Consider the following 19028-nt stretch of genomic DNA (forward strand, 5'->3'; position numbering starts at 1 on the left):
ATACAATGAGAGAGAGCCCGAATATAAAGAGCTCATGGAAGCTTGTAGAACAAGCTGGAAGGTGGTAGAAGATAAGTGTGACAACTAGAAGGGAACAAACTCCCGTGTTGTCAACAACTAACCACTACATGCATTAAATAAAAAAGTATTAAATAAATGCATTAACCTAAGTAAGCTTAAGTAATAGAATAAATTATTAATTATTAATTATTTACTCTAACACCCCCCCTTAAGTGCAACTTAGGGAAATGCGTTGAGCTCACAAAACTAAAGATGAATGCAGAATGGGTCTCAGCAACAAGGCCATGTTAGGTACCCAAGTACAATGCATCAAAATGCAACCTCTGTAAACAGGGAAAGAGAGAAAACCACGTGGGAAAAACCCTCCCCCAAAAAGAGGTAAGAACCTAGTAAAAAGCTGAAGAAGTCTCCAACTAGGGAAATTGTCCCCTAAAACAGGAACGAGAAGTGATCATGAAAGAGCATCACTGAAGCATGAAGAAGCCGCAAAATTTGCCAAACTGCTGATCTGAAGAACCTCCATGGAAGAAGAAGGCACGAACCGAGCATGTCTATATGGTAGATGATCCATCTCACCGAAATGCATAGGTAGCCAGCCACTGCAATCGCCTTGTATATAGGATCAACCACTGAATACATAGTTCACACTATCGAACCATGGATGCATTAGAACAACAGCATAACCCCCCCTTAATGTAGACAGGGTGTGATGATAGGCAACTGAAAAGGTGGGCCAAAATCTCCTGCAAACGAACCAAGAACGAGGAAAGAGGAAAAGAGGTACAGACACCGATAAAGACACGGTCTAACTGACTCTGCATGAGGCTAATGTCGTGGAAGGGACACTCACTTGACAAAGGGAGAATGCCTAAAACAACAAACAATAATCCCCCCCATGGTGCTTTATGAAAATAGTGCAAGTACAACTGACTCAAAACAACGTTCATGATTCCCGGAATGCAAAAGTGACACTTTATCTTAGTGCGAAACAAAAAAGTGCTTCAAAATGATAGCTACAAATATCAGAATGGAAAAGAGCTGCAACAAAAGAAAGTATAGCTGAAAACAAAGCAAACCATGCCAGGAAAACAATCCTCGGGCCTAAAACACTCAAAATATCAACCATAGAGAAAAAATGCCAAAACTATGATAGAAAGAGTAGAGGCCAAAAACTAAGGACAAGGACTGCATTTTTGAAAAGGCGACAGAACCAGCTTTCCAAAAATATAAAGTTTTCAAAAAACTGACATGGGACGCAAAAGATATGCATGCCAGAGTCAAAAACAGGACTTCAGACTTCAACAGAAAAAACAGGCAATAAAAATGCATCAAAATATAAAAATACCTACACCAAAGTCTCCGTCTCGGAACCAGCTTTCCGGTGCTTCTTTTGGATTAAAAAAATACCTTCGTATGCAAAAGTTATGGCCAAAAAACCACAAGTAGGTCCAAAACCAAATCAGGAGAGGTGCAAGCAAGGCTGATGACATCGCGCTGACGTCAGCAAGTCAGGCGATTAAATTTGACGGCTTGGAGGCCGTCGTCGCAAAAAAGGATGCCACGTGGCACGTGGCAGTATGGCTGATGACGTGGCAAGGGCCACGTGGCACGCCTGCCACGTGTCTAGCACAGGACATGGCAGAAGACGCCACGTGTCACTAACAGAGCAGGGCGGCAGACTGGACGCTGATTGGAAGGCAGAGCTGGCGGCGGGGACCGGGCAGAGACGTCGGCGGCGGTGGCTGCAGGCAGAAGAGCGGAGCGGCACAGCGGCACAAACGGGCGTCGCCGCCGAGAGGAGGTGGCAGATCTTCGGCGGAGGCACAGTCACCAGCGGAGCGGCAAATGGGAGGAGCTCGGGCGGAGATGTAGTCCGCGGTGGAGTGTAGGAAGAGGGCTAGCGGCTCCGCGGTGGCGCGTGAGCGCTGCTACGGTGGTGCGGCCGGTTTATATTTTTTTTCGCCGAGATCGTCCGTACGAAAGGGCTGCAACTAAAATTTTTTTGCCTCCCGGAGCTCTGTCTCCAAAATCGAAAAGCTTTATATGAATCCTGACTGTAAATGGCCTTCCGGATCCAATGGTGATGTCCGTTTGGGCTGAAAGTGCTTCGAAAATTTGCTGATCCCCTGATTTGAAGAAAAATTGCACAAACAAATTAGGGTTTGTGACTCCAAATCACGGCTTCAAAATTTCTTCAACGAAGCAGCAGGAGGAAGGCTCTGATACCATGTTGAAGTTGAGGAAAGCCAACTCCGAAGACGCCCAAGATCACTTGCATGCGCACCTGTCAAAAAGAAGCCAAGAAGGGGAAGAGCATGGAGCAAGGGCAAAAACCCTAAATGGACATGAGAGACAAATGTGCAAACACAATGAAAATGTATTTACAATATGCAATATGATATATGTTATGTTATAATGATACAATGAGAGAGAGCCCGAATATAAAGAGCTCATGGAAGCTTGTAGAACAAGCTGGAAGGTGGTAGAAGATAAGTGTGACAACTAGAAGGGAACAAACTCCCGTGTTGTCAACAACTAACCACTACATGCATTAAATACAAAAGTATTAAATAAATGCATTAACCTAAGTAAGCTTAAGTAATAGAATAAATAAATAATTATTAATTATTTACTCTAACATGATCTTCTACTACCATTGTTATGCATCACCTCAAAATGTTGTTAACAACCATATGATTATCTTTTTATTCTTCACTTATCCACTATGATTGTTGCATACATAGATACTAATTAAGTTTGTCATGCTTTATGACTTTCGTTGTTAGTATGCTCTAGGTGCTTTATGGCTTCCTTTGATTAGGTTTAGTAGTAATAAATTAAGATGCAAATGCTCATAATATTAAATGTTTTAGTCAATAGGTCATTTGACTATTTGTGCTCCTTTGTTGCTGCTTAAGATGTGCTACGAAGCTCCATTGATACTTAACTAGATTTTGGTAGTCTTCTTGTTCATTAGAATAGGTAATATTTTTCTGAGTTCCCTTGTTTCTTAAGATGTGCTAAGAAGCTCCATTGATATTGATATATAAAATCAAGATAAAAATTAAAATACCAACCCTATTCACATAACAGTAATGAGGAATGATCAATTTGTTTTTATCCTAGGACTTTTGCACTCATTGGAATCTAAACCTAGAGCATGTGGCATTTTGCAGAGAACAGGAAGAGACATGTACCAACTTCTCTTGCAGGAAAACAACGAAGTACTTCTAGAAGGATTAACAATCCCTGAATCGTTCCCTGATCTTATTATTGATATGAAGGCAAATCCATATGATGCTAAGACATTCACTTTGAAGATGAAAGCAATGGTATGTTCTAAATTATTCTGTGTTATTTTTGGAGGTTTTTACATGCACTTTATTTGCCAAGTTTTTGTTCTCTAATACATTCTAATATTAACATTAATCACTGGGATATATTCTATCTTCCCTCTGTTTTAAAATTATGCTTGAGCAATCAACAGTTAATTTTGTTTAATTTGTTGGGCCTTAATGCTAAACATGGTATATAAGAGTACATTGAAAACTATATAGTTTTCTTGTTTGAATTACTATGATTGCAATTCATGGATCTCATTTATAGCAGATCTGAAATGACGAAGGCATGTAACTATAAAATCTATACTATCAAACCACAAGTTATAGTACATAAAATGATTGGAATCACAGTTCATAGGGAGGACCAATTACCCAAGGAATATAGAGAATTATGCTTTTATTTTGTCATTAGTGCTTAAGAGTCAATACAGTACTTACGGGTACAAGGAGGACCTATTATACATCGACTCCCTTAAGCCAACAACGGAGAAACTATTTGAGACAACTATTGGTCTAACTACCCACAACAACTCGATAACATGCACTACCTAAGCTGACAAATGTTAACAATATAACAAAGTCAACATAAACATTTATCAAATTGTAACATATAATAACTATTGGCAAAATCATTTTCTGCAGAATCCTCCATTCCATAAACTTACTCTTGTTTATATATCATAGTTGAACAAGACAAAACAATTGTCAGAAACCACAACGTTGGAAACAACTCTTTACACAATTTTAACTTTGAAATCCTTGTATACATCTCTCCATTCTAAGTTACTAGATCCTTGCAAAATCAGTCCTGTTGTTGTACTAAGTGGAATAGGGATTGGGAGTGGCTTTGGGAAAATCACATATCCACAGGGTATCTAGTTGTTTCTAACTATTCTTATAACTGGAGAACCCAAACAAAATTTAAAATAAAGAAAATTAATCTATTAAAAAACCAAATATTTAATATACCTTGAATCAGAAAATATGTCATGACACACCATAGAGAAGATATTGAAGATCAAGTGAATCGTCTTGGTTATAAGAATTAATGATTTTCTATAGGAAGCCTAAGATTATAAGATGGACAAGATAGTGATTAACTAAGGATAATAACAAACAATGATGATGCAAAGGACAACAATTGAAGTGCGGCAATATATTATAAATTGTGATTCTAATTGGAGCCATGATTGGTATAAAGGCAAAGAAACAACATTTAAATTATACTAAACAACAATTAATGAATAATATTAAGGCACTTGAAGCAATAATCAATAAATAAATAAGGAATTTATTTAAAACCCTAGCAAACAATGAACTTCATGATGCTCTGCATAGGAAGTCATTGAATCACTTCGCCCTTGCTGGTAAAACCTGTTTCCTCAACCTGTAAACTGGATGCACTAACATTTTTGCACAAAATTGGAAATTTTATGGGTTTTTGACTGCATCTTTATTTGCTCGACTAACCACTTTTGAGGAGGTCATCTGAAGGAAGACTTTTACCCCATTTATATTGTGAAAGTTTGCATAATCATTTACCCCATTTATACAATCTAAAGGTGGACATTTATATTAATGCAAGTCCTTAGCAACAATGTCCATTAACATTTTTTTTAAAATACTAAAAAATAGATAAAAATGAATGGCAGGGAATAAGCACTTTCTTCCATAAAAAAATTCACCATTTTTTTAAGATTCTCTTTGGATAAACTCAAATTTAGTACAATATATATTATACAACAGGGGTTACTAATTCCATTCATTGACCACAAGCTTGTTCAAAATCTCTATTTAAGGAGAGAGATTCCCTTTGAACCTTCACTATTTGGAGTGTCATTCTTCTCCATCAATTCCTGATACTTACAGTTCAAAAAGAAATTGTAGAGAATTCATTACCAAACAAGTTTTAGGAGGCCACTAAAATGCCATCGTGTATACTCATGTCATCATTGTTGCACACAATTCAGTACCAAATAAGCTTTACTAGACCACCGCAATGCCCACAACATGAACAAGAAGAAGCCCATTCCCAAAACCACAACCATTTTCATCTCTATCTTTTACCACCACCATAGCTGGACATTGTGCAAATTAACACCTAAACCACCAATTTCATTCGGCCTTTCATCAACCACAAATCTTCAACATTCATTACAACCACTCTCTCCTAACATAATTCCCCAACATTCTTCATCCCAAATGGGCTTTTGTCACCCTTTCACCTCTTCTATATTTTCTGTTTTAAACAAATGAGATTGGTTGAAATTTTGACCAATCTTGGTTGACATTTCCACCAAGTTTTTGTTGCAATTTCGACCAATTCTTTGGTGGTGAGTATGGCATCGTGGTCATTGATAAACCAAAATTAGTCAAACTTTCAACCACAGTTTGGTGTCCATTTCAACTAATATTGGTCAAAATTTTGACCAATTCTTTGGTTGTGAGTATGACTTCTTAGTCGTTGATAGATCAAAATTGGTCGAACTTTCGACCACACTTTGGTAGCCATTTCGAAAAAGTTTGGTTGAAATTTCGACCAACTCCCACCAATAATGCTCATAGCAAATATAGCCTATTTCGAACAAGTGTTTGGTCGAAACTCTGACCAATTGGAGAGTTCGTCAAAATTTCAATGACAAAAATTGTGACGCACCATTTGGTCGCAAATTCAACCAACATGGGTTGAAATTTCGACCAATTTTCGTGGAAAATAGCTCAAAATTTACTAATGTTTACAACTACACATACAAGGCACATAGTCCATAACTCAATGAAAAACTCTATATACCATTTCAAAACACTATGCAACATTTTAATCACACTTGAGCATTTTTTACAGCTTTTAAATTTGTCACTTGAAACAGCAATCGTTTACACAATAAAAAGCCAAAAACCAAATAATTAGAAAATGAAGCAATATGTGTGGAATCTTAACAACTCCAAATTCCATAATGACCTTACATCTACCCAAACATGTAATCAATACAAGTTTAATATTAATAAGAAAGCATATATAGGATAAATAGAATAAAAACAAGCTATGGACAATGCATAAACCAATTTTTTAAAAATTGTTGCAATTTAAGTATTGCTCTCTACTTGAACTTTTTCTCCCCATTGCTTATGTATGCAATAAGACATCTAAATCCACAATTAGAGCATTGCATCCCAAACCATCAAGGATTGTATCGGACATTTTTTCTTTAATATAGACAATTGTTGCATCTTTTCCAACTTAGTCTAATATTCCTCTTTTCCTACGTCATCTACACTTCCATATATTATCTTAGCCTTCATCACTATTGTTGTGCTTCTACAATATCACATTTAGGGTCTGTTTGGTTCCTGGAAGATGATAGGAATTGGCTTTTTCAAAACTCGGATTTGAAAATTTGTGCGTTTGTTTCAAAATTTGCAAAATGGAATTAGCATGCGAGACTTCCAATTTTGCCTCAAAACCAGGTTTTCCAACTTCCTAAAAAAAGTAGGAATTGAAAATCAAAACCTGATTTTGTTTTTGAAGGAGTGTAAAAACAATAGATTGGACTACTTTTTGAAATTTGCCTTCAACTCCAAGCTTACACATAAAAATGTGTCTTCACACGCATCTTCCAATTGAAACAAACAATTTCAGTAAAATCATAAAAATCAGAATGAAGATATACAAAACCTTGATTTGACTAAACCAAGGTTTGTAGAAATTCGAGTTTTTTAAATTCCACGAACCAAACGGACCCTTAGCTCTTTGTGTCTATCCGCTAAGTACAATCGTGCAGATCATAATCACATACAAACCAAAGGTTGGTATTTATTTATTTCATACTTACGTAAAATGAACATTAACGTATACATTTACAAACATCAATGAGAAATAATGTGTTATATCTTAAATTATTCTTAATATCAAATATGACATGTATAATGATTGATGTCTATATAAATTATACATAAACCATGAATTATTCCAAATATTAGAGAGACTAAGAAAGGGAGTTGGAGAGGCAGGGTGTGAGGGTGAGATGGAAGGAGAGTGTTAGGGAGCATTAAGGGTGGACACAGGGATGAGTAAAGGTTTGAGGTAGAGAACAAAGATAAGGGGACAGGAGTTTTCATATCAAGTTTTGCAAGGAAATATTTATTACGTTTTGCAATAAAAATATTTTTCTGCTCAACCTTGTTCATCAATATAATATATCATGCACTTTCATACAGCTGTGAAAAATTATATTTTATGTTTGAAGAATTGTCAACTATTATTATACTTGAACAGATAAATATTATGTACCAAATATATTTTAAAATGACTACAACATGTTTTAGCCAATCAAAATAATAATAAATTATACTCAGTAGAGAGCATACCCAAGACTTCAAGGTGTCAAAACCTAAAGGTGTCAAGTGTTCAAAAAAATTTAAAACATACAAAAAGAAAGCAGGGTTATCCAAAACAGGTACATAAATCACTTTGACCTACAATCATAACGAAGCGGAGAGTTGTTCATAATACATTTTTAATTTCATGAATACATATCCAATAAAATGGGTAACCAGTTCTTTAACAGAGTAATTGATAACTGGATCAATGTTTTTCTCTCTATGAAACACAAAAATATTCATATTGAACACACGATGAAAAATTAAATATATCCAATTAGTTAAACATTATTATCATCTCTGTTGGTTCCACTCATGCCCAGGCCACGCAAGAATTCTGCACGGGTTGCTTCAATCTTCCTTTCATTTAAATGCCACCTCATGGAATTTCTTTCAACCTATCCCAAGAGAAGAAGAGACAAATGCCATTATTCCAACTATATTGATATTGCTCAAATAGCATACAGGTGATATACAGGTGTAGCATTAGTATGTGGGAGAATTATGGGGATTGATTGCTTACAAACTTGAAGGATGCTAAAGAAACATTAATACTTCCAACGAAAGTTGACAGATTTTAGTATATGTTTATCAGCATCAATGAAGAAATAAAATTTGCATATTTCTTATATGACTAAACCATGCCCTAAGACTTCAAACTATTCCAGACATCAAATAGATAGAATGGAGAGATGGAAGGCGAGGGGTGAGGGGGGCGAGAGGAAGGGAAAGATAAGAGATGGAAGTGGGGAGGCAAAGGAATTTGCTACTCAGTTTTGGCAAATACTAATTATTCAAGAAACCTTGATAAAGCCTTGATTAGGTGTGACACTAATGTTTATGTCGAAGAAGATTATAAGAGGGACTTTCTGGCTATTAAATACTGCACTAATGCTAGAAGTTACAAACCCGTGAGTTCATGATAAGGGTACTCCCCTTACAAACTCAAACACGACAAAATAGACAAAAAAACAGAAAATGCAAGATAGGAACACTAGCTTTCTATTATCCCCAATGGAATGAAATTACAATATTCAGAAAATAACATGCTACAGTCATAAGGGCTTTTCATTACTGTAATCTAGAAGCCAAAGCCACCGTCTGCACTACTGGAGCTGTGCTTGGAACCCCATGTTTGCCTTCTTTATCCAGAAAGTTTGATCACTCTATTGTATTCTAGAAAGGGTAACTTTTATTTAGGCATCATAAGCCCCCTGTGTCCATTTTTCTCACTTGAAAATATATTTTGAAATTTATGGACTTTGAGCACAACTTCTTGGGGTTATAATTAAAATACATTCTCCACAAAACAATACCAAAACAATATCAAAGGGTAAATATTGGTTTTGGACCACTTTTCAAGCCCATCTGGAACCTCAAAGTGCCTCAAATTTAACTTTGAATATTTTAATAACATTTTGCAAAAAAATGAAAATATTAGTCTCACAAACGAAAAATGATATTTAAATGCTTTCTTCACCATTGGCGTTGTTTCAACATTCTGAAGGTTTGTGTAAGTTTTCATGCAAAACAGGCAACTTACTGAAAATAGGAACCGTGCAAAAAACAGTCCTTATTGTAAAAGTAAACAATGTTTTTGGGTATGAAAGATTGCTCTTACACCTTCGATGCTCCTCCATTAGTTCTAAGGTTCAACAAGGGCACAAGTCTCACAGGTCGAGTGATCTAGTAAGGGTTCCAACCTTGCTGGCAACAATAACGAGGTTCCAACCACAACTTCAATAGCCTAGGAGGATGCAAAGCCTGAGAACTCAACAGCCTATCAGAGGTTTGAACCTTGGCAGCAACAACAATAATGCCAAGATTTAACCAATGTACCATGTCATTAAAGGTACAAAAAAGTTACATATTAAATTACAACTTTAAAATGTTTAAATATATTCTTTTATATCAAAGAATAATATTGTCTCAATGGTGAAATTCGCATATCAATGTCATTTAGTTCTACTTATATGAAAGTCCTCAATTATGGAATGCTTTGCAATAGAACAGCTATCTTGATATTTATGGTGGTTTCAAGTACTTGTCTTGCAAATTATATTATTACTCTCCCATCCTAGCCTCATTGAACTACTTGCCTATTTCTTAGAGCACCTTCATTCCCTTGAGAAAACTTGTTCTACTTCACTCTTAACTTCACAAAGCTTTCCTTTTCCATATGAGAGTTTAGGTTTATCAACTTTTTCATTTGTGCTTGAGTGCTGATCATTACTTCTTCCTTTTTCCCTACGTCAATCTTGTTGATGTTGGCATTTTTTTCAGATAATCAGTGCCTTTGCAGTCTCCTAGTACATATTGTTTACACAATCATCCCCTATTGTTTTGGCCCTTTTTTTACATTTTTGCAAAATCCACCCATTTGTTACATTGTTCCTATCTCCCTTGAAGTTGCACTATAGGTGACTCCCCTACCACCACTATTATTGTCACCCCTTCTATTTCAGTGGCTCTTTGGAGGTGCATTATTGTTGTTTTGTAGCTTTGACATTGTATTTGGTGAAGTGGCATGATCTCCTTGTATAAAGAGCATGTGTACTCCTCTTTGAAACATATAGGCACTCTTTTATTGAATGACCCAAAACTTAGCAAATATTAGAAACGAGCATATTTGGACGTTTGGTTTCAATGACCATTCAGTGTGTTGTAGTCCACAGCTACGTTATTTGTTTTGTTGCTGTTTGTTTTTCTCAGTTTTAGTTGTTTCATCAGCTTGAGCATTCCCCTTCTCAAAATTTGTCCTGTTTATATTCCATTATTTTTACTTCGATCCAGAATATCACCTTCATCTTGTTTCCTTTTGGCTCGGGAGGATATTTTATCTTTGCTGTCAATGTCCACTGCCCTGTCATAGGCTGGATGAAGGTTGCACTAGATTTTTTCTTAACGATGAGATGGTGCCCTTAAAAAGGGATTGATTATTGAATGATTCATCTCATCATTAAGAAAAAGATGTATTACTGCCTTCATCCAGCCTATAACAGGGCAATGGACATTGACAGCAAAGATAAAATGTCCTCTTGCGCCAAAAGGAAACAAGATGAAGGTAATATGAAAGATGGAAGTAAAAATGACGGAACTTGGACAAGACAAGTTTTGAGAAGGGAAATGCTCAAGATGATGAAAGAATTAAAACTGAGAAAAGAAAACAGCAAGGAAACTAGACAACTTTCTTGTGGACTACAACACACTAAATGCAATATTGAAACAAGTCGTCCAAAGATGTTATATTGTAATATTTGCCAAGTTTTGGATCATTCGCTAAAAGAATGCCTATATGTTTTGAAGAGTATGCAAGTTCTCTTTATAGAAGGAAATCAGGCCACTCCACCAAATATGCTGTCAAAAATACAAAACAACAACAATGCATCTCCACGAAGATACCGAAATAGAAGGAATGAAAATAATAGTGGTGGGTGCAAGAGTCACAAATAGTATGACACCGAGGGACGTAGGAACAATGTAATGAATGGGTGCACTTTTATGTTTGCCTTGATTTGTATAACATATTTCAGCTACAATCTTGTTATTGTCTCATAGCAATTTAGTCTCTCCTTTAAAGATTTTTCTTCAGCCCATTCCACATGTTTCTAGATAGTAGTTCAATTTTGATATACAGATCAATGGCTTTACTCTTTATGGTGGCTAGACAGTACAGTAGCCAAAAAGTGCTCAAATTGTTTCATAGGTCTTGCAATGCCTCATTGGATCCTCTGATCCACTACCTATGAATTTGGGTTTAGGCTTGATAGTGGAGTAACAATATTTGCCTTCTAATGTAATGGCACCAATGTAATGTCCTCATCTTCTTAGCATCTCAATGGAGTTCTTAGCCTTTACATTCTCCAAAGGATAAGTGGAGAAATAAGAAGAAATTTATTAAATTAATTTCATATAAAGTCATTAAATAAATTTAAATTAAAAGGTGACTTTATATTTAATTAATTTAATTAAAAGTGACTAAAGTTAAATAAATAAATTAAAAGAATCTTCTAGAAGGAGGAATTAAATATTATTTTATTTCTTCTAGAAGGAGATCCATCTATTGGAGGAAAAAAATAAATAGGAAGGGCAGCCTCATTGTTGAGCATCGAATGTGTTGTCATCTACTCTATTGGGCAACTTGTGGAGCCAAGGGTTTCTGCAATTGCTACACTGATTGTTTGGAATGAACACTCTCATTGATTTGCATAACTGAGGTGGTGAAATATCTTCCAAAGGGTTGCAGCTGTTGGAGAAAACAAATCAGTCTTTTCATTATGCCAAATTTGTGGCCTATGGCCACATTTGTGGATTAAGATCGAAGGAAAAAGTCAGATATTGCTACAATACAGATTTGCTACAGTACCGATTTGCTTCAGTATTGCTGCTACAGTAACTCTGCTACAATGTCACCACTACAGTGACACTGCTGCAGTGTCGTTGCTACAGTGATTGCTACAATAAAATTCAGATTTTTGGAGCAATTTCAGGTTCTTATCTACTTCATTTTGCATTGTTTGAGAGTAGATAATTGGGGCATTGGTAGGGTTTTTTAAATCTGTTGTAGGCTGATTTATATCAAAATTTCATTTCAGGAGTTGTCAAAGGGAATTAGAATATCATTTGGATCATAGCATGCATTGCCTTAAGTCTCATTGTTGAAGATGCATATTTTTTCATTTGTAACCAATGTTTATATGTTTCAATAAAATACAAAAAAATAATGTTTGCATTGCCATTGTTAATCATTTGGAGTTTGCAAGCATATCTCTTTTAGTTTGGCATTTAGGAACAATCAGCATTCAGATCAGCTTTATATTCCTTGTGTTGTGTTTGACGGAATGTCAAATGACTGAATTATTAAAGAGTTTGATATTTGTTGAAGTTATAACCAATTGGGGTTATTACAACCAATGTTCACTACTAAATGAATACAGAGATACCCAATCATTTAATGCAAAGTAAACTAATGTCATATACAAATGATTCATACGTGATTTGCAAAGTAATTCAATAGAGGTGAGTTTTCGTATGATATAACAATTGCTTTCTTTATTCATTAGATGCTCTTATACAAAACTGGAGTTAGGGAACGGTTACAACACATTGTCCCTTTTCCCAACTATAGAATAATGACATTTTGTGAGATTTCCAGAGTACTGTATACCTATAGGTGTTTTTTTCAGGTGGGTAACCAGATCTAAAAGATTTTATAGTCTGAAATGGACAGTACTTGTATTTCCCTGTAAGATTTACCTCTTTATCAAAACAAAAGAGTAAATATTATTTTTCTATTTTACTGAGATAAAGCATACATTGCAAAATCATAATCAAAAACCAAAAGGAAGCAGCAGAACATACAAGGAAAACTTTCGAACCATCTAGCTACTGTAAAAGTAATGATGCTAAACCTTAAAAAGAAAACATCAAACAAGATAAGAACCATAATTACATTAAATTATAAATACCCATTAGTAGGAAGACTGAAATATTGTCCCCTAATAAAGAACAAAGTGAGAAATGACATTAATTAAAAAGAAACTGTAAAGACATTTAATGTCAACTTGTGCTACAACATGGATAACAAGGTATCTATGATCTATCAAAAGCAAAAAGGCTAGGCTCCTCATTTAGAAATTGACCAGAACTAGTTCAAAAGAACAAACAAGATAAACAGATGTTTCTGTAGCTATTGATTCATGGCAATATTGTAAAATATAAAAAAACACATCACATCGATGTAGTTTCCACAAAGTATTCTAATATACACAAGTCGAACTGTAATTTGTAGACATCAGAATCGATAAATAACATAGTCAACTCCAATATTGGATTTTTGAGAAATTGTGAAATTTGATGACTTACCCAAATCTTGAGTGGACTAAATCGTTCTTTAACCACTTGAACTTTGGGTTAAAATATAGCTCTCCCTTCCCTTTGGATGTCATTACACTGCATTTAAAATACACCATACATCATCATATGAGCTGAAGGTGCATGGAAACATAATTTAAGTTCATTGTTGCTGTAGAATATATATATATATATATACCTTGTTCTCAATAATCTATCCTAATATGTAACAAGCACAAAATCAAACAATTTGGTCAATTCAAAGCATACATCCTTTTCAGTTTGTTCTTCCATTCCAATGGATATTCAAATTGCTTTTGCATTTGATCCACTTGGAAATCTGAGGTACAATTGAAACAAGGCTTTGTAGAGATTATCTAATCACCTTAAAATAATAACAGAAAAACCACTGCTTCTATTATATAGACTATTCTCTGCCAAGCATTTATATATCAATATTTGAGGACTAGTGTGATCTAGAATGGATTAGAAATTTGGTGGAATACACAATGAATCGTCAGAACTACATTTGTTGATAGGTAGAAGCAATTTAGGTCCAAAAACAGCAACATAAATCTAATTGCAGAATTCTAGTTATATGAACCATGAATGAATAGAAATAGAGATAAACAAAAAAATAAAGAATTTATTAGAATAATATTTACATATTTATTTAGTTAATGGTCAATAATGTAATATTAAGTCTAGTTAGATAGTTTATAAATTTATCGTCAGCTATCGATTGTTTCTAGTAAACATTGTCATCATAGTTTTCTATATATTTACATTTCATTCTTTGAATAAGAATAAGCATCATTATTTGTAACAGTGTCAAAGAAGGAAAGAATTTGCTTTTGAAAATTTTTTATTCTAAAAATTCTTGTCAGACTTCTTTTATTAAAAAAAATTCTAAGGCCGAGAGGTTTTCCAAAATGTGTTTTTTCAGTGTAACACCAATATTGGGGTACATAGGGACGGCAGGATGCCAAGACTAGTTTCCACGATGGGGGGACAATGGGCCTCAATTTTGGGATGGGTTGGGGGGGGGGACGGCGACAAGAGCAAGGTGGGGCAAGGAGGCATTCCGTATACAATACATATAGAACTTGAAATGCTAGTTATGAAATGATGATTCAGTATAACATACCAAACTGAAATACTTGAACATAGCAAAATTGCAACACAAACTAGGACCATTGAACATTAAACATAGTAACCTGGTACATACCCAATAATAACATTCAAAATTCAAAATTCAAAAAGAAATTCAAGTACTCATCCCAAAAGTTGTGGGGTTGTGGAATTGATGTAGGAGCATCCTAGCTTCCAAGTCATCAAGCTTCTGAAGGGATAATATTAAAAGAATGGGTCTTGACATTCTAGGATTAATTCTGATTTTGTGGTGTAAATAGTTGTATTTCCTATGTTTTTTAAGTAATTTAGATAACCTGCATAGCAAATCTATTTCACCCAATAGCTAGTTCTGAATGCATTTGAGAGGCTAGGCCAATCTCGGTTAGAGAGGAGCCTTATTATAGATAAGAAAACATCCAGATGAAAGCATGATGCTCCAGTAGGACCGGCCGATTGACGCTTACGCTCCCTCCTTCGGCACCTTGCTTCCTTCACTACTGTTACTATAAGAAAGGGAACACCAAAAGGCCAGCTTAGAGGAGAAAGGCTTGGTGAGGTAGTTATCGAAGGGTGAAACAAACTTGCTATTGCAAAGGATTAGTGCAACTCACAAGTGTATGAAAGAAAGAGGAAGAGTGAAGATGGATATTGATGATTATGACAAGAGTTTAGATAGCATGGAGGAGAATGCCAAAGTAAATGGCTTTAAAATGAGTCCAAAGGAATTGGACAAAGAAATTGTTGAGATGAAGGAACAACTCAGTTTAATGAAGATGTTACTAAAAGAAAGTGAAGGAGACCTGAGGTGTGGATGGATTCTATGGAAGAAGGTGAAGTGGCATAGTTTGAAAGTGAAATTGAAGCATAGATTTAGAAATAAGTTGAGGAATGAAGAGCTTCGAGCAGCGATGACAAAAGTTTACTATTGTGAACCAGGAAAAGGATCTATCCTTGGTGAAGATTAGGATGAAAGAGCTGATGAGATCCAAGAATCTCATATTTTTGAAACTAATGAATTTTTTGTGAATGCAAATTATGCAGGTAGCAACGATGAAGACCTTCTTCATGCAAGCAATACCGAGGAAATTCCAATCAAGGGAATTGTGATGGAGTTCTTATAACAGGAGCGAGATATATCGACTTGAGGATAGAGAGAATCTCTTGAAGGAACAATTGACAAAGGACATCAACAATGAGCATGGCATGAATTTTATGAATTCAGTTCAAGACAATTTTAGTGTTTCTTGTGAAGAATTGAATCTTCTGAAAGAGAGATTAGTAGATCAAAAGTTGTATTCTCAGTATAAAAATTTGGACATGAAAGTATATGGAATCATTTTGAAAGACAATAATTTTGAAGAAGCTCCAAGGCATGACCAGAAAAATATGAAGCAAATGTATAAACCAGAAATTTGGATCAATCTTGCAACTCTTACACACAAGGAAGCTATCCAACATCTAGTGAGAAATGACAAAAAATTTTGGAAGTAAAGAATGCAATTAGATGATGAAATCGATTGGTTGTGGATGATGATAAAGAGGATGACAACAGAGAAGGTATAGAAAGAGGAAAGAGATAGCTAGCAACAAAAAACAACTGATTATAAGGCTTTTCATCAGCTAGGCAAGTGGACGACAACAACATAGAATTCAGAAGCCTGGAAAATTAAAGGCAACAACAACAAAACATTAACACAGGGCTGAGTAAGAAACTGCAACACTGAGTTTGGGATCCTAGAGCACATGAAAATTAATTCCACATGATCATGAGGTCATGAAATGTTCATATCTTGGGAGTATGATGCAGGAGCATCCTAGCTTCCAAGTCATCAAACTTCTAAAGGGGAAATATTAAAAGGATGGGTATTGACATTCTAGGATTAATTCTGATTTTGTGGTGTAAATAATTATATTTCCTTAGTTTTTAAGTAATTTCTAGAGAGGATGAGTCATGGATCTTGATGGATAGAATTGGTTGTAATAAATCTGCCTTATTATAGATTTGTGAGATTATAGGCATGATTCATAGTCATATTTTAGGATTAGTTAGAGAGACTTTAAGATTTGAAAAAAATCTGTTTAATTTCTTAAATTGTATTTAATCATTGTAAGTTGGGTAGAGGATAGAGATGCAAGTATGATGAGGGGAGAGGGGCCAAACTAAAAACAATGTATCAGGCCAAATATTTTTAATAAAAAGAAATGTCAGCATAATCTCTATAGTATGTTGTGCCTTTTATCATTTATATGAGCTTGATCTCTGTAATGTGTTGTGCCATTGCACCAGGAATGATAGAGGTAGGGGTACTCGTGTACTCCAAGTACCCAGTGCAGGGACGTCTGAGGGACAAGTACTTCAAGGTTTTGAGGGGGTGTGAATCCCCATATTCCTTTCTTTCAAATATCAACCTGAACGCCAGATGAGCGAGAGACGACAGGACATATCACAACTGGTTTTTTTTTAAAGGTCATTTTTATTTGTGTTTAAACAACCTCTCTCTGGCTCTCCCAACCCACATAATTTTTTTCTTCTAAAAGGAACAATGTTCTCATTTGAAGAATGTAATGTACCCATTTTCACCAGCATCGGAGTTTCAAAGATTAGCCTATGTTGTGATTCTCGTGGATAAATATTATGGATAGAGTATCTTCTGAGGTAAAGGTTTGGCTTGGGAGGGTCATGTCTTCTCCACAATTCAATAAGTTACAGTTTGGTCTTCGTTTGGCTCAAATTGGACTTTGTTTGGGCTTAGTTTTGTGTACTTACTATTTGTGGTAAGTCGGGTGTTGATTGATATGGACTTATTATGCTTTTGGAAAGTGCATTTGGTCACATGATAAAATAATAGGTGTGACTGCTAATTCAGACGGCATATTTAAATGATGAGTATTTTGGGAGTTATTATAATTTTAGTGGCCAAATTATTACTAATTCATTAAATGGCTTATTATAAAATTATAATTTAACTTTATAATTTCACTTAAGTTGAGGGTTGAGTTATCACTGGAAGGGACCATTTATTTAATTAGTTAAGCCAAGTCAAGTAAAAGAATCTAATGGAAGCTTCTAATTAATGTTGTGTGGTGAAGATTCTTGAGCGAAGTTACTTTTTGGCAACAAAAGGGCATTTGGATGTTATAAATACAAGCCCATTTGATGAGAAAAGAAATGCTTGGATATTTATTTGTTTTTGTTGCGTTTGTAGCTTTTTTTGAGTTTTTTGAATTGTGTGCCCTTGCTGAAGTATAAGGGTTATTCTAATAATTACTCTTGCAAATTGTGCTGAAGTATACAATTTGTCATTCATACTATACCAAAGGAGAAGAACTAGGATATCGATTCCTCTCCTATAGGCTAGGTTTCCGCATCCGATGCGAACGGATGTCAGATGCGTCTAGAAGCCCTGTGGATGCTGGCCAGAAGCCAGCTGCAAGCTCCCGATGAAGAGCACTGAATATACTGAGAGGGGGGGTGAATCAGTATATTAATATCTTTTGCCAATTTTAAAAACATTTATCCAAATATTTATTTTAGATACAAAAATCAATAATTATGCACTTGAACACAAAAACACAATTTTACGTGGAAACCCAATGTGGAAGAAAACCACGGTAAATAATTGCTTCTATATAACTTTGAATCTTTTTACAATATGTTTGTAGGCTCCGACCTACAAGAGGCTCCAACCTCAATTTTACGAGCACCAACCCGCTAGAAGCTACGACTCCCAAAGTTCGTAGGCTTCAACCTACTGGAAGCACCTACTCCCACTTCTGAAATTAAATCTGAAACTCGACCTCTATTCTTTGTTGCTTTTACAACTGATGATGGAACTATGTAATTTCTTTTGCCTTGAAGTCAGCCAATTTTTCTTCAATAGATTTATATATATATTTGCTCTCCTCACACTGCTCTTAAAGTTCTGATTAAAGATGTATCAGATTTATAATATCTAAATATATCTCCTTTATTTCTGCTCCTCTCTTCAAAGCTACTCAAGCTGCTGATTTACTTATTTAAAAAATTCATTCCTTATTTATATAATCTTTTATAAGATGTGATTTTTCAATTGCAATGAGTCACGCTCCTTCATAAGTAAATTGTGTTTTCTCTTAATTGAAACGATTGTTATATGTGCTTCAATTAAACATTTGTCAATCGCTAACTCATAATTATTTATGCCATCAATATATTTCAACGGCTTCATTTGTCATAATCAATACTTACAAAAGCCTTATCTGCTGTATATAGCAACATTTCTAGAAGATGTCGAATAAACATTAATAATGTATTTATTTTAT

The 19028-nt window shown here is 35.1% G+C and overlaps 1 protein-coding gene across 2 annotated transcripts in view; it reads right to left on the reverse strand.

Annotated features, from left to right (window-relative positions):
- Positions 1 to 7803: 7803 nt before the first annotated feature.
- Positions 7804 to 19028, reverse strand: part of LOC149564654 (coiled-coil protein) — a 170148-nt gene continuing 158923 nt past the window's right edge. For both annotated transcript variants that reach the window (XR_016361882.1, XM_089818214.1), the window contains 2 exons: positions 13605 to 13691; positions 7804 to 8137 (listed from right to left, as the gene is read on the reverse strand). Coding sequence is in view for 1 of the 2 variants with exons in the window: in XM_089818214.1 (XP_089674340.1) it covers positions 13653 to 13691 (39 nt within the window). In the remaining variant the exon portion in view is untranslated. The remainder of the gene's footprint in view (positions 8138 to 13604; positions 13692 to 19028) is intronic.

The sequence above is a fragment of the Cupressus sempervirens genome, chromosome 3 (genome assembly GCF_028749045.1).
Source record: "Cupressus sempervirens isolate cs-2001-9-10 chromosome 3, ASM2874904v1, whole genome shotgun sequence".
Classification (NCBI taxonomy): domain Eukaryota; kingdom Viridiplantae; phylum Streptophyta; class Pinopsida; order Cupressales; family Cupressaceae; genus Cupressus; species Cupressus sempervirens.